Genomic DNA, 22,297 nt, shown 5'->3' on the forward strand with positions numbered 1-22,297 from the left:
TGCGGAACTCCAGTAATGGTGGGAGAAATGTACTGAGTATGTCAGTGTTAGAGACATCTACATAAAACAAAGAGCTTCGGTCCTCAGAATGGATGAGATTACTATAATTTAAAGGCAGATCCTTGAGGTCAAATCAGAGAAATAAGACTGAGAGTCTACTGAAACAATATACATGAAAAAATATATGTATCAGTGACTATTACATGCCAGGTATTGTTCTAGGCAATATGGCCAGTAATGAAGAAAACAGACCAAGCTGGAAATAATCACTAAGGGAATCAGGATAAGAATACATTAATGTTTTACCCACACCAAGGGCTGACTTCAGCAATGATGATCAGCCACATAAAACGAACCATAAAAGTTTACTGGAGGAAAATGATAACTGTGGAATTATCAATCTGGGTCAAAGCAAGTGAGTTTTGAAATTAACAGCTAGATTTGTGGTGAGAAGGGGAGCTTATTAGACTTAGCACAGAAAACAAATCTGAGGTAATAAAAAGAAAAAGAAAAAAATGGAAAGCAACTGAGAAGAAAAACATTAACCAAGAATATTCTCTTCTTTAAAAATAGATTTAAGAATGCCTAAAAGAAATATATACAATGGCAAGAAGACAAAGGACTGAGAAAGCTAGAAAGAGACACAAATCAAGAAAAAAGATCTAAAGGAAGACTTATAGTACATTTTGATTAAGAGTGGCAACTATCTTCGATAATATCAAGCAGACTAAGAAAACAATATTATATCCGGAAAGTGATATTTGAAAGTTTAAAATTTGCAAGCAATTTGCAAAGGTTTACAATTTGCAAAGGTTAGGAGCCTTTAAAAAGAAAATATTTCAAAGGTGCCACCCACCACGTGACCATTTTAAAATTTATTCTCCACTAGATTTCATCCACCTGAAGCTTCAGAAACTCACCTAAGCAGGTATGACCTGTAAATGAGGTCCATGGCTCTTCTCCTCGTTCCAACTTAAGGATCACATCAGGTTTGGTCATGTGACACCCTGATAAAGAAAAATTTTGATTAAGATGCTTAGGCTTCAATACATTTGAAAAATTAGTAAACTACATTTTTAATACTGCAAATTAAAGATACTTCATGTAAGAGAAAACTTAACACCTTGCTCTGGGTAAGTACACGATTATCCTTTCTGTGAACAAATACTTCATCACCTCCTAAGCCTGAAATTCAAGACATAATTTAGGCACTTTGAAAGGAAATGTATGCTACTGAAAGTTTCCAAGAGAGTTTTTCTTACCCACAGAGATGAGATGGCAATAGTTTTCCAACATCACATCCATGTAGAGAGTCTTCTGAGCAGGATCCAAGTGCTGCCACTCCTCCCGAGTGAAGTCCACAGTCACATCTTTGAATGACACTGATGCCTGCAATGGATTGGAACTATGATCAGAATAAGCTGACCAGATATTGTGGACTACTTTTGATCCTGCTCCTTTGGGGCATTCATATGAATATAAAGAAAGTCAATCATTTTTGTTTTGTCATTTACGTAGTAAGGTAAACAAAAGTGAAGACAGAAATACCTGTCACTGAATTTATTTAATAATTAATTCTAAAAATATTTACGTGAGGTCATTTTGTATCTCAAAAGTGCATTAGTTTACTGGAATGCCAAAACATACAAAGCATGGTCCCTGCATTGCCTCAAAGCAAGGAACACATACCTTTAAGAAAGTATGTATAAACATAAACCTGCTAGAAGGTCTTACAGGTACTACAACAAAAGAATATACAAGATGCAGTATATTACAAGGGGAGCACAGTTCAGGAGGTAACATTTTTCCCTGTCAAGATTAATGTGTTATGCGGGGAGAATATGGTTTCAGAATGCATGGGAACAACTCTGGCATCCAAAAGTAATTGGTCAAGAAAACGATCCCTCAGATAGTAATTATTTATAATTAACACAACATATATATCTGAACACAATATGTAATAAATGACAGATGGCACTGGAAAATAATCAAAGCAAGCAAAAACTGAAGGAGAATTTATTCTTAACGGACAGCAAATGCAATAGGTAAGATGTTCAGTTCATGACTTTTTTTGCATGAAGGTACCAGAAACCCCACAGCTCCTGAGGCAGAATTTAGAGCTGGCAGATGAGCTGGAGATTTAGAAATAAAGTCTTTCTTTCTTCTTCTTTTTTAAAGATTTTATTTATTTGAGAGAGAGAGTGCACAAGCAGGGAAGGGGCAGAGGGAGAGGGAGAAGCAGGCTTCCCAGTGAGCAGGCAGCCGATGCAGGGCTCAATCCCAGGACCCTGGGATCATGATCTGAGCTGAAGGCAGATGCTCAACCAACTGAGCTACCCAGGCACCCCTCTTTTTTTTTTTAAGTAGGCTCCATACGCAGTGTTGAGCCCAGCGTGGGGCTTGAACTTATGATCATGAGATCAACACCTGAACTGAGATCAAGGAACGATTGAGCAATTGAGTCACTCAGGCACCCCTAAATTGAAGTGAGAAAACAACAGAAAGGATGAGAACCAAAATCAGAATATAAACGCTGCCAGAACTCCAGGTTGGTAGTTAAACTAAGCAATTGTTGGAGAAACCACAGAGGACTTAGCAAAAAGATACCAGAAAAGAGTTCTGAAAAACAGAAGTGCACCAACACCTGGTGAGATTCTGAGACTTCTGCATTTTTGATTAACAGCACTACATAACTTGCTCATAGCTCAAGCAGAAGAAAACTGGAGCCTTACTGGATGGAGGTGTCAGAAGTTGCAGCTCACAAAGCAGCAGGAAATATAAGGGGTGAAACACTGGAAGACAGAGAGCTCCAGAAAGTAAGCCCTAAAATATAAGTATAAACACTCACCAGTTCCTTAATCAAGAGCTAAAGTATATGAACACAAAGAGAACCCATCTCCCCTCCCCTAAGGGGGCTATGGTCAAAAGCAACAGGTGGAAGCTTAAAGAACTGAGCTGATATATCAACTGCTTTACACTTGGGGGTGGGGACAGAGTTTAAAGTTCGATTTCAAGCAAATTAGTTGCCTGCTAGAACAAAAAAACCCAATAATCCTCAGGAAAAAAAAGACCGAATCAGATTACTGTATTATTCATGATATCCAGGTTTCTAGGAAAAATTACTAAACATACAAACAAAACAAAACAAGAGGAAGGGGAATATGACCTATATTCAGAAAAAGCCAGGGAAACTAATTCCTAGTGGGCCCCAAAGTTGGATTTTGCCAACAAAAGGCTTCAAAGAAGCTATTCTTAATGTGTTCAGAGAAGTAAAGAAAAACCTAGCATGGAAATAGATATAACTAAAAAGGCAATACATGAATGAAAATGAACTATTAAAATGTATTTGATTGACATAAAACACAACACAAATAAAAACAGATGAATAAAAAACAGGTTTGCGGTGCCTAGGTGGCTTAGTTAAATATCTGACTCTTGATTTCAGCTCAGGTCATGATCTCAGGGTCATGGGATTGAGCCCTACGTCAGACTCCATGCTCAGTGGGGAGTCAGCTTGAGATTCTGTCTCTCCCTCCTTAAAATAAATAAATAAATCTTTAAAAAAACAACAAAAACAACCAAACAGCAGGTTAGGAGGAACCTGAAATGCACATTACTAAATGTAAGAAGCCAATCAGAAAAGGCTGTATGATTCCAACTATATGACATTCTGGACAGGCAAAACTATGGAGATAGTAGTAAAAAAAAAAAAAAAAAAAGAGGAAGGGATAAGGGATAAATAGCTGTAACACAGAGGATTTTTAGAGCAGTGAAACTATTCTGTATAACACTATAATGGTGGATGTATCATTATATATTTGTCAAAATCTACTGAATATATAAGACCAAGAGTGAACCTTAATGTAAACTATAGACATTGGGAAATAATGATGTGTTAATGTAGCTTCACTGTAATAAATATATCACTCTGCTGCAAAATGTTAATAATGGGGAGGCTATTCATCTGTGGGGACGGGGGTAAATGGAAACTCTGTACCTTTAAAAAAAAAAAAAGATTTTATTTTTAAGTAATCTTTATACACCATGTGGGGCCTGAACCCACAATCCTAGATTAAGAGTCACATGCTCCATGGACTGAGCCAGCCAGACACCCTGAAACTCTGTACTTTCTATACAATTTTGCCATGAACCTAAAATTGCCTTAATATATAAAGTATATTTAAAAGGATTTAAAGAACAGGTTAGTAAAGACACCTGCAGATTGAAAGTGAGGGGATGGAGAACCATTTCTCATGCTAATGGACATCAAAAGAAAGCTGGAGTAGCCATACTTTTTCAGGCAAACTAGATTTTATTTTTTATTTATTTTATTTTTTTATTATTATTTTTTTCATTAACCTGGTAACATTATTATTTTTTTTAAGATTTTATTTATTTATTTGACAGAGAGAGAAAAAGAAAGAGCACACAAGCAGGGGGAGCAGCAGCAGGAGAGGGAGAAGCAGGCTCTCTGTGGAGTGGGGAGCCTGATATGTGGTTTGATCCCAGGACACTGGGATCATGACCTGAGCTGAAGGCAGCCGCTTAACCAACTGAACCACCCAGGCACCCCTATTTTTTATTTTTTAAAGATTTTATTTATTTATTTGACAGAGCAAGAGAGAGAGAGATCACAAGTAGGCAGAGCATCAGGCAGAGGGAGAGGGAGAAGAATGCTCCCCACAGAGCAGAGAGCCCGACGTGGGGCTTGACCCCAAGACCCTGGGATCACAACCTAAGCCGAAGGCAGACACTCAACCGACTGAGTCATCCAGGAGCCCCCAAACTAGATTTTAAACCAAAGATTGTAACAAGATAAGAAGAAGGGCATTATATAATAAAGAGGCCTATCCAACAAGAAGACCTAACAAATGTAAATATTTATGCTCCCAATGTGGAGTACCCAAATATACAAATCAATTAATAACAATCATAAAGAAATTCATTGATAAAAATACAATAATAGTAGGGGATTTTAACACCACTTACAGCAATGGAGAGATCATCTAAGCAAAAAATCAACAAGGAAACAATGGTTTTGCATGACACACCAGACCAGATGGACTTAACAGATATATTCAGAACATTTCATCCTAACACAGCAGAATGCACATTTTTTTCCAGTGCACATGGAACATTCTCCAGAACAGATCACATACTGGGTCAGAAATCAGGCCTCAACAAGTACAAAACAACTGAGATCATACCATAGATATTTTCTGACCACAACGCTATGAAACTTGAAGTAAACCACAAGAAAAAATTTGGAAAGACCATAAATACATGGAGGTTAAAGAACATCCTACTAAAGAATGAGTGGGTTAACCAGGAAATTCAAGAAGAAATTAAAAAAAAAAATACATGAAAGTGAAGATACGACAGTCCAAAACCTTTGGGATGCAGCAAAAGTGGTCCTAAGACGGAAGTACATAGCAATACAGGCCTACCTCAAGAAACAAAACTCAAATATACGACCTAATCTTACACCTAAAGGAACTAGAAAAGTAACAGGAAATAAAGCCTAAATCCAGCAGAAGAAGGGAAATAATAAAGATTAGAGCAGAAATAAATGAGACCAAAAAAAAAAAAAAAAAACACCCCACAAACAAACAAACAAACAAACAAACAACAAAAACAAAAACCCCAACAAACCAAAAAACTCAGTAGTACAGATCAGTCAAACTAAGAGCTGGTTCTTTGAAAGAATTAATAAAATTGATAACCCCCCTAGCGAGACTTACCAAAAAGAAAAGAGAAAGGACCCAAATCAATAAAATCACAAATGAAAAAGGAGAGATCATAACCAACACTACAGAAATAGAATTATAAGAAAATATTGTTAAAAATTATATGCCAACAAACTAGGCAATCTGGAAATGGATAAATTCCTAGAAACATAAATTACCCAAACTGAAATGGGAATAGAAAAGTTGAACAGATGTATAACAAGCAAATAAATGGAATCAGTAATCAAAAATCTCCCAACAAACAAAAATCCAGGGCCTAATGGCTTCCCAGGAGAATTCTACCAAACATTTAAAGAGTTAATACCTGTTTTTCTTAAACAGTTCCAAAAAACAGAAATGGAAGGAAAACTCCGAAACACATTCTACAAGGCCGGCATTACCTTGATTCCAAAACCAGTCAAAGATCACACTAAAAAGGATAATTATGGCCAATATCCCTGATGAACATGAATGCAAAAATTTTCAACAAGATACTAGTAAACTGAATCCAACAGCACATTAAAACAATTATTCACCACAATCAAGTGGGATTTATTCCTGGGCTGCAAGGGTGGTTCAGTATTGCGTATCAATCAACATGACACACCATGTTAATAAAGGGTAAGAACCACACAATCCTATCAACAGATACAGAAAAAGCATTTGACATGGGGCGCCTGGGTGGCTCAGTCGTTAAGCGTCTGCCTTCGGCACAGGGCGTGATCCCAGTGTCCTGGGATCGAGCCCTGCATTGGGCTCCCTACTCCACTGGGAGCCTGCTGCTTCCTCTCCCACTCCCCCTGCTTGTGTTCCCACTCTCGCTGGGTGTCTCTCTGTCAAATAAATAAAATCTTAAAAAAAAAGAAAAAGAAAAAGCATTTGACAAAATACAGTATCCACTCTTGATAGAAGTCCTCAACAAAGTAGGGATAGATGGAACATACATCAACATCATAAAGGCCATATACAAAAGACCCACAGTTATATCATCCTCAATGGGGAAAAAATGAAAGCCTTTCCCCTATGGTTAGGAAGAAGACAAGGATGTCCACTCCCACCATTGTTATTTAACACAGTACTGGAAGTCTTAACTTCAGCAATCAGACAACAAAAAGAAAGAAAAGGCATCCAAACTAGCAAGGAAGAAGTCAAAACTTTCACTATTCACAAACAACATGATACTCTATGTAGAAAACCTGAAAGACTCCACCAAAAAGTTGCTAGAATATAGGAATTCAGCAATGTTGTAGGATACAAAATCAACATAAAGAAATCTGTTGCATTTTTATACACCAATAATGAAGCAGCAGAAAGAGAAATCAAGGAAACAAATCCCATTTACAGTTGCACCAAGAATCATAACTTACCTAGGAATAAACCTAACCAGAGTAAAAGATCTGTACTCTGAAAACTATAGAACACTCATGAAAGAAATTGAAGATGACACAGAGAGATGGAAGAACAAATATTATTAAAATGTCTATACTACCCAAAGCAATCTATACATTTAATGAAATCCCTATCAAAATACCACCAGCATTTTTCAAAGAGGTAGAACAAATAATCCTAAAATTTGTATGGAACCACAAAAGACCCTGGATAGCCAAAGCAATCTTGAAAAAACTGGAGGCATCACAATTCCAGATTTCAAGTTATTAACAAAGCTGTAGTCATCAAGACAGTATGGCACCGGCACAAAAATAGACACATAGATCAATGGAACAGAATAGAGAACCCAGAAATGGACCCACACTATATGGTCAACTAATCTTTGACAAAGCAGGAAAGAATATCTAATGGAAAAAAGACAGTCTCTTCAACAAATGGTGTTAAGAAAACTGGACAGCAACATGCAAAAGAATGCAACTGGATCACTTTTTTACACCATACACAAAAATAAATTCAAAATGGATGAAAAATCTCAATGTGAGATAGGAAACCATCAAAATCCTAGAGGAGAACAAGGCAGAAACCTCTTTGACATCAGCCATAGCAACCTTAACCAGACAAGTCTCCAGAGACAAGGGAAACAAAAGCAAAAATGAACTATTAGGACTTCATCAAGATAAAAAGCTGCACAGTGAAGGAAACAATCAACAAAGCTAAAAGGCAGCCTACAGAATGGGAGAAGATATTTGCAAACAACATATCTGATAGAGGGTTAGTATCCAAAAATCTATAAAAAACTTATTAAACTCAACACCCCCCCCCCCAAAATAATCCAGTTAAGAAATGGGCAGAAGACATGAAGAGACATTTTTCCAAAGAAGACATCCAGATGGCTCATAGACACATTTAAAAGATGCTCAACAGCCTCATCATCAGGGAAATACAAATCAAAACCATGATGAGATATTACTTCCCACCTATCAGAATGGCTAAAATTAGCAACACATTAAACAACAGATGTTGGCGAGGATGTGGAGAAAGGGGAACCCTCCTACACAGTTGGAATGCAAACTGGTGCAATCACTCTGGAAAATAGTATGGAGGTTCTTTAAAAAGTTAAAAATAGAATTACCATACAACCCAGAAATTTGCACTACTTACTTACCCAAGGATACAAAAATATTGATGCAAAGGGGTACATGCACCCCAGTGTTTATAGCAGCATTATCAACAATAGCCAAATTATGGAAAGACCCCAAATGCATCCACATATATATAACATATATATGTAATGGAATATTACTCATCCATCAAAAAGAATGAAATCTTGCCTTGTGCAATGACACGGGTAGAGCTAGACTGTATTATGCTAAGAGAAATGGGTCAGTCAGAGAAAGATACATAACATATGCTTTCACTCATATGTGGAATTTAAGAAACAAAACAGATGAACACAGGGGAAGGGAAAAAAGACAGGGAGGTGAACCATAAGAGTCTAATAATAGAGAACAAACTGAGGGTTGCTGGAGGGGAACTGGGTGGGGGATGGGTTAAATGGGTGATGGGTATTAAGGAGGGCACATGTTGGTGATGAGCACTGGTTATATGTAAGTGATGAGTCACTAAATTCTACTCCTGAAACCAATATTACACTATATGTTAACAATAAGAAAAGTTTCAAAATACATTAGGCAAAAATCAACAAAAGTAACATGAGACTTAAAAAAGTCCCAAACCGTGGTTGATGTTAATCAGTAAATGAAAGCACTAGACCAAAGGGGGTGAAAATCCGGACAAATTTAGAATCTCTAAAGAATACTGACAACCACCTAACTCATTTCGTATTTGTGGAGCACTACTTTTTTTTTTTTTCAATTTTTATTTATTTACTTAAAGATTTTTATTTATTTATTCATTTGTCAAAGAGATAGAGCACAAGCGGGGGAGCGGCAGGCAGAACAGGCCGAGGGAGAAGCAGACTCCCCACTGAGCAAGGAGCCCAATGTGGAACTTGATCTCAGGACCTTGGGATCATGACTTGAGCTGAAGGCAACTGAGCCACCCAGGCGTCCCTAAAGATTTTATTTTTAAGTAATCTCTACACCAACGTGGGGCTTCAACTGACAACCCTGAGATCAAGAGTCACATGCTCCATTAACTCCAGCCAGGTACCCCTTACAGTACCACTTTTAGTAATCTCCCAACACATTTCTTTTTCTTTTCTTTCCCTTTTTAAAAGATTTTATTTATTTGAGAGAGTGCATGTGTAAGCATGCAAGTAGGTGGATGGTTGGAGGGAGAGAATCCTCAAGCAGACTCCCCGCTGAGAAAGAGCCCAATGCAGGGCTCCGTCTCACAACCCATGAGATCAGGATCTCAGTCGAAACCAAGAGTTGAACGATTAACCGACTAAGTCACCCAAGCTCCCCTAAATAGACTGTTTTATAGAGATTGGTAAGTTGATTCTAAAATTTACCTGGAAATGTAAAACACCTAGCATGTCTAAACAAGTTTGAAAAAGAAAATGTTGGAAGATTCACATTATCTGATTTTGTGACCTCATAGACTTAATCAAGACTGTGTACACTAGTGAAAGCATAAATATACACATCAATAAAACAGACTATGGAAACATTCCTACACATATATGGTTAACTGTCAACAGAAGCTCCAGGATAATTCAGTAGAGAAAAGATGTCTTTTCACAAACAACTTTGGAAAAACTGAATATTCATTTAAAAAAGGAACCTCAATTCTTATGCATAAAAAGAATTAAGTTGAAATAGATAATTCACTTAAAAAATTTTTCTAAACTCAAAATACTCATATAGTAAGCAGAAATAAAATATGCATAACCCTGGAGTGTGCAAAGACTTCTGGGATAGGACACAAAAAACACACATCATAAAATTTGAAAATCTAATGAACTGGACTTCGTCAAAATTAAAAACTTCAGCTTGGAAAGAGACCTTTAAGAAAATAAAAAATCAAATCACAGACTGGGAAAAGATAATTCACAGTACTTTTATCTGACAAAAGATTTATGTTTAGAATATATAAAGAACTCATACAACAACAACAACAAAAATCTATGCATTAAAAATTGGCAAAAGCTCTGAACAAGTTCAGAAATTATATAAATGTCAAATAAGCAAAATGCTCACCATTTTTACATATATCAGGGAAATGAAAACTAAAATAATGAAATACCATTACACACTCTCTAGGATAAGTAAAATTAAAAAGTGACCATACCAAGTGCTGGTGAGGATATGGAGCTACTCTAACTTTTACATATTGTTGGTGGGAATGTAGAATGGCACTACTCTCCATAAATTTGGCAGTTTCTTATGAAGTTAAACATACATTTTTCATACAACCCACTGATTCCACACCTAGGTATTTACCCCAAAGAAATGAAAATACAGTTCACGCTAAGATTTCTATGCAAATGTTCATAGGAGCATCATTTGTAATAGTCGGAAAGTAGGGGGAAAAATGTCTTGGGGCGCCTGGGGGGCAAGGTTGGTTAAGCATCTGCCTTTGGCTCAGGCCATGATTTCTGGTTCCAGGGATTGATCCCTGTGTTGGGCTCCCTGCTCAGTGGGGAGTCTGCTCCTTCCTCTCCTTCCCCACACTCGTGCACACGCTCTCTCTCTCAAATAAATAAAATCTTAAAAAAAAAAGTCTATCAAAACATGAGTAGATAAATTGTAGTATATTCATATACTTGAGTACTACTTAGCAATACAAAGAATGTTCTGCTGTACACAACATGAATAAACTTCAAAAACATGTTGAGTTACACAAGCCAATCTCTCCAAAAGCACATATTCTATTATCCTATTTATATGAAATTCAAGAAGAGGCAAAACTAATTTATAGCAGCAGAAGCAGATATATGATTACTGAAGGCCAGGAGTGGCAGAAGAGCTACTGGTTGTATGGGGGCACAGGAGGGGACTTTTTGGGGTAACAGAAATTTTGTAATCTTGACTGTTGTGATTACATAGACCTATACTATTTTCAAAATTCATGAACTCTATACTTAAATGAGTGCCTTTATTATATATAAATAACACCTCAATAAAGCTGATTAAAAAATGAGGGTGGATTTGCAAAGGTTTTGCTTCAAGAATGGCAGAATACCTCTTATTTGACTGTTATGTAGATAACTATAAACGCCAGATTAGAATATATATATATAACTATTGGAAGGTACTGCAAAGTGACCCAAACAAACTGGAGGGGAGGATTTACACATGGAAGAACAGAAGAGTAAGGGAAGAACTGCCAATTTATACTACCTGTAGCCTGAGGGCAAGTCCCAAGTAGAGACTGTGTGTAGCAAATAAAATTGAGGTGGAAACCCATGGTCTTACTGGCTTGAAGAACCAAAAGACAGCGTTTAGGGCAACAGTAGCAGCTGGAAAGGAAGTACGGAAATACCACAGAAATGAAAGCCAGAAGGGAGCCCCAAAGAGTGTGAATAAATTTTGTTCATACTTTTGGCTAATACCTGAATTAGGTATGGGTGGGCCAGAATCAGCACCCTGGTTAAACATAAAGGAAATAAAGCAGGGATTCAAACTGCCACCAATTAATTAGTCTGAGATTTAAGTTGAACCAAATTAACCATCCAATAAAAGAAATCAGTACTCCACATTACCATTTCCATGGAAATTAACTACTATAAGAAATTCTCTTCTACCATAAACAACTGAAACACTATAAAAATATATTAAACACCTGTTTTCAAGTATTGCACAGCTGACAGGACAAAATGATGATCCTACAAGAAGGGAAACAAAGTAAGCTCTATAACTGCCCCAGCCTACCACCTAAAAACAGTTTCTAGGTCAGGAACCTGGAGAGGATACACAGAGCCCAGCAGTCTCCCTGAGTTGCAGGAACAGAGATCAGAGTTTGGAGGGTCCAAGATGGCAAGAACTGCCAGGCAAAATAATGAGTAGGAAGTAGCAGAGCCACAGCATACCCCAAGACCACTCCAGACATCTGCAGAGTGATTCCCTTCAATCTATGAATACTGATCTGCAAATATATGGGAGCAAAACTCTGTGGAGCCGGGGAAAGAAAAAGAGGCAAGTAATATGGTGAACAATTCCCAGAGCTCAAATAGGCCTGAGAACAGTTTGTATTCCCACCAGCCAGAACAGAGAGAGCTGATAACACACAGGCAGAGCAGGAGTTGGCAAGGTTTCTATGTAAGGGCCAGACATTAAATATTTTAGGCTTGTGGGCCATATGGTCTCTGTTATAACTACTCTGTGGTTGTAGTGCAAAAGCAATAATAAACAACATGTAAAAAAAAATGAGTGTAGCTGTGTTCTAATATGATTTTATTCACAAAAACAGGGGATTTAGCTGGATTTAGCCGTGAGGTATAAATTGCTAACCAAGGTTAATGGGGCTAAACTAGCCCTAGACCAAATGCTGCTCTACACTAACAAAAGCTTAAGCTTCAAGAGGGTCAAAATGATCTGAAGCAGCTTAATTCTTTAAAGGAACTTACCAAAATATAGCCTTCAGCAATTTGAAAATTCAAGTAAAAAAAAAAAAAATTCCAGGCATTCAAAGAAGCAGAAAAGTAGGACCTTATTTAGAAGGAAGAAAAAACCCCAAGCAAACCAAAAATAACAGGTGATGGATTTAGCAAATAAGGACGTTAAAGCAGATACTGTAAACATGCTCCATAAGCTTAAGAATACAGAGGAAAAGATGAATATGATGAGAGAAAATGAAGATATAAAAAAGGATCAAAAAGAACTTCTAGAGAAGAAAAGTACATAATATGAAAATATCAATGGATGGGAGTAACAATAGATTAGACACTGAAGAAGTAAAGAGCAGTAAACTTGAAGAGAAAGCAACATAAGCTATCCAAACACTTTGGCAACTGGCTGTGTTCCAGTAACATTTTTATTTACAAAACCAGGTGGCGAGACTGATTTAGTCCTCAGGCAACAGTCTGCCAATCCTTGGCCTAGGATAACCACTAAAAAAAATAAAACGAAGAAGTACTTGTAATATGTGAATAATAGAGAAAAAATGGAATCATAAAAAAATTTCTCAATCTAAAAGAAAATAAGAATAGAAAAAAAAGAAAAGTAAAATAACAATTGGGGAAAATAGAAAAAAATGGCAACATGGTGTATTTAAACCCAATGTATTAATAATTACATTAAATGAAAATGGACTAAAAAGTCCAATAAAAAAGTAGAGTATCAGACCGGAGAAAAAAGTAAGAACAAGCTATATACTATCTATAAGAAGCTCCTTATAGGGGTGCCTGGGTGGCTCAGTCAGTTAAGCATCCGACTCCTGGTTTCAGCTCAGGTCATGATCTCCGGGTCATGAGATCGAGGCCCACATCAGGCTCTGCACTCAGCACTGAGTCTGCTTGTCCCTCTCCCTCTGCTCCTCCCCCTGCTCGCGCACACTCTCTCTCTTTCTCAAATAAATAAATAAATAAATAAAATCTTTAAAAAAGAAGCTCACTATAAATATGAAAACAGGAAGATTAAAGTAAAAAGGATGGAGGGGGTGCCTGGGTGGATCAGTTGGTTGGGCGTTCAACTCTTTGTTTTGGCTCAGGTCATGATCTCAGGGTTCTGGAATTGAGCCCCACATCACGCTCCACGCTCAGTGGAGAGTCTGCTTGAGGATTCTCTCCCTCTCCCTCTCCCTTTCTCCCTGCTCACACACACACTCTCTCTAAAATAAACAAATCTTTTTTTTTAAAGGATGGAAAACATATATACACTGTGTAACTACTAATCATAAGAAAGTCAAAATGGCTATAATATCAAACAAGATGGATTTCACAACAAAGAATATTATTAGGGACTAAATAAGGCATTTCATAATAATAGAGTGGGTCAATTCATGAGAGAATATAACAATTCTAAATGTGAATGCACCTAAAAAGAGAACTTCAAAATACATTAAGTAAAACCTAATAGAATAGAAAAGGAAAAATGGACAAAACCAAAATTATAACTGAAGATTTCAACTTTCCTCTCAGTCACTGCTATAATAAATGGACTGGAAATCAATAAGGATACAGAAGTCTTTACCATCACAATCAACCAATTTGGCCTGATTTTTTAAAGAATACCTAATAACACCAGAATGAATACTCTTTACACGTGCACATGGAGCAGTCATCAATTTAAACTATAATCTGTGCCACAAAAAAAGTCTCCATAAATTTAAGACTGAAATCAAATAGAGTATGTTCCCTGATCGAAAAGAATTAAAGTAGAAATCAATAATAGAAAGCTATCTGGAAAATCCCCAATATTTGGAAATTAGATACATTTCTTCTAAACAACCAATAGGTTGAAAAAGAAATCACAGGGGAAACTGAAAATATTTTCAACTGAATCAAAATAAAAATACGACATGTCCAAATTTCTTGAAGACTACTTAAACAGTGCTTAGAGGGAAATTTATAGCATTAAATGCTTCTATTAGAAAAAAAGGTCCCATATCAATAATATAAGCTTCCATCTGCAAAACTAGAACATGATTTAATTAAACCCAAAGTATTGGGGGGGAAAAAAGGAAACAAAAAAGATAAGAAAGAGGAAACAGAAAAACAATGGAGTAAGCCAATGAAACTAAAAGCTGGTATTTTTTTTTTTTTAAGATTTTATTTATTTATTCGACAGAGATAGAGACAGCCAGCGAGAGAGGGAACACAAGCAGGGGGAGTGGGAGAGGAAGAAGCAGGCTCATAGCGGAAGAGCCCGATGTGGGGCTTGATCCCATAACGCCAGGATCACGCCCTGAGCCGAAGGCAGATGCTCAACCGCTGTGCCACCCAGGCGCCCCAAAAGCTGGTACTTTGAAACAGTCAATGAAATTGATAAACCTCTAGCCAAATGACCAAGGAAAAGAATAAGACACAAATTACTAATAACATAAATGAAAGAGGGGCATTGCTACAGATTGCACAAACATCAAAAGGATAGAGTATATTTTGGACAACTTTATGTCAATAAATTTGATAAATTCCTTGAAAGATACAAACTACAGAAGCTCACCAAAGGGGAAAAACCCCAAAAACTGAATATTCCTAATTCTACTAAGGAAATTGAGCTGCTAGTTAAACACCTTCTCACATAAAAAATCTCCAGGCTAAGATGGCTTCACTGGGGAATTCTAACAAACACTTTAAGAACAAATAATACCAATTTACACAAATTCTTTCAGAAAATATTACCCAACTTATTTTATGAGAATTACCCTGATATTGGGGTGCCTGGGTGGCTCAGTCTGTTGAGCGGCTGACTCTTGGTTTCGGCTCAGGTCATGATCTCATGGTCATGAGATCCAGCCCAGTGTCTAGCTCAGTGGGGAGTCTGCTTGAGATTCTCTCTTTCCCTCGCCCTCTGCCACTCCTCCCGCTCACGTGCACACACACTTCTCTCTCAAATAAATAAATCTTAAGAAAAAAAAAGAATTACCCTGATATCAAAACTAAACAAAGGTATTATAAGAAAAATTAGACCAAATTCTTATGAACCATAAACAAAAGAATCCTTAACAATGTATTAGCAAATTCATCAAGCAGTATATATATATATATATAAAAAATATCATGACAAAGTGGCGTTTATCCTAGGGCGACTAAGTTGGCTGAACACTTCAAAATCAATATAATTCACTGTGTTAATAGAAAAAAAAAAGGTCATATAATGGGGAATAACCAATAGATTCAGAAAAACCTTTGAAAAAATTCAACACCCTCTCATTATAAAAACTATCAGCAAACTAGAACTTTTTTACCAGATCTATGCAAAACCTATATAGCTAATACCATACTTAATAGTGAAACATTGGATCCCTTTCCCCTAAGTCAGGAACAAGGTAAAAATGTCTGTTCTCACCACTTTTATTCAACACTGTACTGAAGGTTCTAGACAAAGTAGTAAATGAATAGATTGAAAAGCAAGACGGAAAACAGTCATTATTCACATATGACATGACTGTCTACGTAGAAAATCCTAAAGAATATACAAAAAATTACTAGAACTAATAAGTAACTTTAGAAAGACTGTAGGTCAATATACAAAAATCAATTGCATTTTCATATTTTAGCAGTGAATGGTGAGAATTTGAAATAAAAATGAATAGCATTTACAATAACATAAAAAAATAAATACCCAGGGATCAATATATCAAAACATGTGCAAGATGGTAAACTGAAAACAACAAAGCATTACTGAGAGAATTTAAAGATCTAAATAAAAAAAGATGCACCTCATATTCATGAATTAGAAAATCGTATTATTATTAATGATGACTATTCTTGAATTTAAATGATTAATAAGCATTTTAACATCTTCCACTCCCCTAATGGGCTGTCTTTACACATTCTTCTAATGTGCTTTAGGTCTGATGCTATAAAAAGTTATAAGAGAACAGTTACTGATTAATGTTGTAAGTACAGAATTTCTGTTTGGGATGATGAAAACCTTCTGGAAATACATAGTAGTGCTGGTTACACAACACTGTGAATGTACTTAATGGGACTAAACTATAAAATTAACAATGGCTAAAATGGTGAAATTTTATATTATGTATATTTTAACAGACATACACAGAGTTAAACAGAAAAGCATAGAAACACAAAGATCCATACATGAGCATTGGGGTGAGTACTTGGAGGACTGGAAAAGGAGAAAGGTGTTAAAACGGGAAAACAAGTGACCATGGTTATCAAAGAGGCACTCAAAATAAAGATATCAGTGGGGATGAAGGAACTGTGTTGTAAGGAATAAGATTTATCACTAAACTGTGCAGTGGAAGAGAGACATTTATTTAACTCAAGCTAGCTGTATTAGCAGGTGGGTATGGGACAGAGCCAAAAGCGGATTGAAAACAAAACAAGAAAGGATAGGATGGGCAGGAGATAATGAGATAAATCTTGGTGATGTGCCTGAAGTATCTGTGGAACATGCAGGTGGTGATATTTAGTTGGGAGACTAGATTTGGTTTTGACAGAATTTGAGGTTTAGAATTATGTGAGCATCATTAGAATAGTGGTAGATTGTGAATAGGAACAGAAGATTGTAAAGAGAAGAGAACCAATAAAGAATCTGGAGGACCCTAGTATTTAAAAGGTCCAGATACAAAGATGAATTTTCTTCCTTTTTAAAAAAGATTTTATTTATTTATTTATTTATTTAGAGAGCAAGTGCATGTGAGCAGGGGGTAGGGGGGAGGCACAAAGGGAGAGAGAGAATCCCAAGCAGACTTGGACAAGGGGCTCAATCCCCTATCCCCAAGATCATGATCTGAGCTGAAACCAAGAGTCAGACACTTAATGACTGAGCTACCCAGGTGCCCCTAAAGATGAATTTTCTGAAAGAACCAAGAGAGAGTAACATCTTTGAAACCAAGAACAGAATATTTCAAGAGTTACACTTGTAATTCAGTACAGTGATCTAAGCACATACATTTACTTCTCCTGCCTCCAAATATAAAATTATAAGAAATTTAAACATAGGAACACCATTAGCATAATGGGGGAGTGTTATTGGCAGGCCACAGATTTTTAGGAATTGTTAGCAGCTATGAGCAAAACTGAAGGATCAGACAGGAGAAAAGCAAGATTCTCAGTTTTGTACAATTTGCCCAGCATAGCTCTATTCTCAAAGCCTCAAGACAAGTCTCCTTGACACTTATTAATAGCAATCTATCAATTCCATCTCCATCTTTACTGTTTCTTTTTTTTTTTTAATGTTGATGGTATTTTATTTTTTAAGATTTTATTTATTTCTTTGACAGAGAGATAGAGAGCACAAGTAGGCAGAGTGGCAGGCAGAAGGAGAGGGAGAAGCAGGCTCTCTGCTGAGCAGGGAGCCTGATGTGGGGCTCGATCCCAGGACCCTGAGATCATGACCTGAGCCGAAGGCAGACGCTTAACTGACTGAGCCACCCAGACGCCCCCATCTTTACTGTTTTTATCTAAACAAGACAAGTTCATGCAGTAATATGTTCTCATTTGAGGAAAAGCATTTTTTGTCCCAGCTCTGCTTGTGGGAGAAGACTGGGAAGATGTTCAATGATATACCCACTTAATGTGTGAACAGTGATTAAAATTAGAAGGAACATTTGTGGAAGGAAAAGCCTTATCTGGCCAATATGGGAAGAAATGGGGACCCCTTCTCTGTAAGGGGAATTTGGTGCAAGAAAGGCAAATGCTCAAACCCATTAAAAAAAAAAAAAAAAAAAAAAAAAAAGGACGATTTTGGAAAGGAGAAACCTTCATCTCACCTGAGCCATGGTTTTGAGATCTGCAAGAGGTGACCAGTCTTCCTTTGGGTTCCTCTTTGGAAAAGAGGCAGTTCCTATGAAGGCAAAGCTGAGATGAAAAGAAGCCACATGACACTATACATGCCTTATAGCTCTCTTATGACTTAGGATTAAACTGAAGTTGCCTCCATTTCCCTTGCTTTGGCCCTTGACCATTCTGCACATTCCACATAATTTACAGGGGGAGAATGAGCTAGACATATCTTATTTTACCCCCAAATCCAGAGATACAGGCTCTTGGGCAACAGGTTAGATTTTGGGCAAGTTCCCCTCCTTTCTAGCACCATCTTTCCTCTCTTAGCAGCCTACCTCCAAGCTGCTCTCCATAAGGCTCTACCATTTATACTATCACCAGCAATATATGAGAATACCTGTCACCCCACACCCTGACAAATGCTGATATAAACTTCTTGATGCTTGCCTAACAGGTAGAAATTGTGGTTCTAGGTTTTATTTTTCTTACTATGTCAGAAAATAAGCTTCTTTTCATAAGTTTAAAAAACATCCTTAGTTTCTCATGTAAATAGTCTCTTATAATTCCTTCATTTCTCTATCATACTTTTATTTTCTAGATTGGTTATTAGATCTTTTTTAGAGGAAGGAAATATTGTATTTTTTTTTAAGATTTTTATTTATTTATTTGATAGAGCACAAGCAGGGGAGCAGCAGGCAGAGGGAGGGGGAGAAGCAGGCTTCCTGTGGAGAGGAGCCTGATGTGGGATGATCCCAGGACCCTGGGATCACGACCTGAGCCGAAGGCAGATGCTTAACCAACTGAGCAACCCAGGTGCCCTGGAAATATTGCATTCACTTAAAATAATTTTTTATAGTTTCTCAATTGACTTTGTGTTTTTCCTATGCAAAAATAACTTATAACAGATTATTGACCATCTGGCTTAGTACTGTCAGGTGTTCAATAACATATTATTTCCTCCCTTCATCAAAACTGCCATCATATACTTTCCTTTATATATTTGAGTAGATCTGAATTTTATATTTAGTTTCACTGATCTGTTCATTTAATTGTCTGGATGACTCTGCAGTTACTACAGTTTTAAAACATATTTTAGTATCAGGTTAGGGCTATTTCCCCTTTCATTATCTTCTTTCAGAATTTTTGGCTTGTTCATATTCTCCTAAGAACTTTAGAAAGTTCAAAAATTTTACTGAAATTTTAATGGAACTGCATAATGTTAGGGAGTTTGAACACATTATCACTTAGTGTCTTCCTATTCTTTTATTCAAGTCTTACTTTTTGAGTCCCTTAGGAACATTAATTCTTTTTTCACGGATTACAAAATCCTTTGTAACTCATATTTTTGATGGCAACTTTCAATAGTTTTCTGATACATATATATACATACATGTAAGCACACATATAAAGCCTATTGATTTATCAACGTTTTTTCCAACAAACCTTTGAGTTTTCTAATTGTAGTCATTGTGTTCAACAGCATGGTAACTTAGACATTTTTCTCTCAGTCTCAGCAGATGTCCCAAAGATGGTGAGCAAAACAAGCTTCTAAGTGTCCCTCATTCCAAAATAAAGTCTTGTAAAAAAACATAACCCCGACTTCAAGAGGCTGGAGAGGCTGAGAGAAGGAAATGTCTAGGAGAGTAAAAATTATTTTTAGGGCATAGTTTTCCAGGGGAAGAAAACAAGGGGCCCCTCAGAGGTGGATGCCACTGGAAACCAAAGTGGTGAGAGAATTTTGGGGGAAATGTACATATTTCCAGGATTTGAGAGGGCAAAGTGATTGAGAGGGTTAATTCTCACCTGAGCTCTAGATGGGCAACCCATGGATGGAGCCTGCCTGGGTTGGCTTGGATCCTCTTGGCCAAGAGGACTCACTGGAGACACAAGACCCACCAGAGCAGGTGGACTACTGCATGCCCAGAGGAAACACTGAGGAGACAGCTGGAGAAGTGGCTGTACCCATGAGAAGGTAAGTGTATCTGGAAGTTCCCAGCAGTGGGTTCTCTCAGAAGGTTAAGAGATGACTTACACTAAATTATAATGGTACCAATCATGTTAGCCTCTTCTTGTCCCTGACTTCTGACTTGTCTCCTGTTTTCCAGTTCCCAATCCATTCCAACTAGGGACTACCCACCTAGGGGGGTAAAGAGACAAAACAGAGGTTGAAGAATTAAAGAAGAAACTGATCATGTATGTACTCTTTTCCCCGCAGGCTTCCAGCAGGAGGGAGAGAACTTTTATTTTTATTTTTTTAAGATTTATTTATTTATTTATTTGAGAGAGTGAGCCCGAGCAGGGCGAAGGGCAGATGGAGAGAATATCCAAGCAGACTCCTGCTAAGCATAGAGCTCAATGTGGGACTCGATCTCATGATCCATGAGATCATGACCTGAGCCAAAACCAAGAGTCAGACACTTAACTGACTGCACCACCCAGGCACCCGGGAGAGAACTTTCAAAACAAGTTTGAAGTATTGATTTCTAGAGTGAATATCTTATTTAATAGCTATTAGAAGATGAGACTGCTCTCATCTGATTTGACTGATTTGAATGTTCAATAGATTCAGTCTTCAGAATGACTGAAGAAATTACTGAATCTGTCTAGGAATGCATCCAGCAGCAAGGAAAGAAACAGATCCACCCAAATAGGAATTCTGAGTCGCAATTATGGAGAAATTTTTTTATGTGTCCTCCCAAATGGTGTTCTACTCATTTGAACGTACAGGTTATTAGTCAGTGTGGGGTTTCCCAATATACAATCCTACCATCTGAAAATTATTTTTATTTTACTTCCTTTTCTCCATTAAAAAAAAAAAAATCTCTACTTCACTTGTCTAACTGCCGAAGGGTCAAATTTTATAAGTGTATAAAAAGGCCAATATTCAGACAATCTAAACAATACATATTTAACTGGTCATGCATCCAGTTTCTCAAGTGCTCCATCTCAGTCACACAATAAACAATATTCATGAATTACTGAGGATTGGCACACAAAACACTTTAAAAATTAGACAAAGATACAGTTATATCATCCACATAATCGCAATCCCATAGGCACACGTCATGCATAATCTTACAGAGCCAATAACAGACTTCTACACAAAGTAGCAAAATTTTACTCACAAACCCCTTACTGTCGTCTCTCCAAAGTCGCATGCAGTCTCAAACACAAATCGACTCGTAACCTATTTGAAAAATCAGACACACACAGAGACCTTATCGCTTTGACAAACAACCGGTTCCACAATGTCACACGCATAACACATGCCCAAACTACACAAGGACAGCCACAAAAAGCTACACGAACTGAACGCCCGTGTGTGCCAGGCCGCACTCCAAGACTTGGGGTTTACTTACGGGGGGGAAAACAGACAAAATTCCTGCCCTCCCCAACCTCACACCAGTCCCGGGCTTCTAGCTTCCTCCTCGGCGCTGTCCAGCCTGGACTACCAGTTGCCTCTAGGGCGCTCCCCGCTCAGGCTCCCTATTCCCTCCTCGGCGTTCTTCGGCCCTGGCTCCTGGTTCCTTCTGCTTAGGTTCTCGCTTCCCTCCTCGCTCTCTGTAGGGCCCAGACTCTCGCCTTCCTCCCCGGCCTTCCTGGCCCAGGTTCCCTTTTCCTTCCTCGCTTTTCCCAGCCCAGATTCCCGCCTCCCTCCTCGACATCCCCCCGGGTCCCGCCATCACCCGCCTCCTCCACCTCGGTGAGACCCACCAGCCTCACCTTCGACCGTAGGCCAGCCGTCTGCGCCTGCGTACTCCCGCGCGGGCTGTTCCCAAGTGTCTCCGCGGCTCCGTCTTTGAGGCCGCAGCCTCCGCGCGCGCGCGCGCGCGCGCTCGCGCCTCCTCACATACGGGCTTTT

General features: G+C 37.8%; 1 protein-coding gene across 7 annotated transcripts in view; it reads right to left on the reverse strand.

The window, feature by feature from the left end:
• ZNF567 (zinc finger protein 567) overlaps window positions 1-22,295 on the reverse strand; it is a 27,565-nt gene extending 5,270 nt beyond the window's left edge. The window contains exons 1-6 of one of the 7 annotated variants that reach the window (XM_045805190.2): window positions 22,159-22,295; window positions 21,561-21,622; window positions 20,468-20,572; window positions 18,423-18,496; window positions 1,263-1,389; window positions 921-1,007 (exon numbers count right to left, since the gene is read on the reverse strand). In XM_045805190.2, coding sequence (XP_045661146.1) covers window positions 921-1,007; window positions 1,263-1,389; window positions 18,423-18,431 — 223 coding nt within the window. In that variant the 5' untranslated portion in view covers window positions 18,432-18,496; window positions 20,468-20,572; window positions 21,561-21,622; window positions 22,159-22,295. Of the gene's footprint in view, window positions 1-920; window positions 1,008-1,262; window positions 1,390-18,422; window positions 18,497-20,238; window positions 20,573-21,560; window positions 22,133-22,158 lie in introns of those variants that run through there. The other 6 variants (XM_045805189.2, XM_045805192.2, XM_045805193.2 and 3 more) reach the window with 6 other exon arrangements.
• Between the last annotated feature and the right edge of the window lie 2 nt (window positions 22,296-22,297).

Source organism: Ursus americanus, chromosome 21, assembly GCF_024610735.1.
Source record: "Ursus americanus isolate L20-20 chromosome 21, mUrsAme1.1.p, whole genome shotgun sequence".
Taxonomy (NCBI): Eukaryota; Metazoa; Chordata; class Mammalia; order Carnivora; family Ursidae; genus Ursus; species Ursus americanus.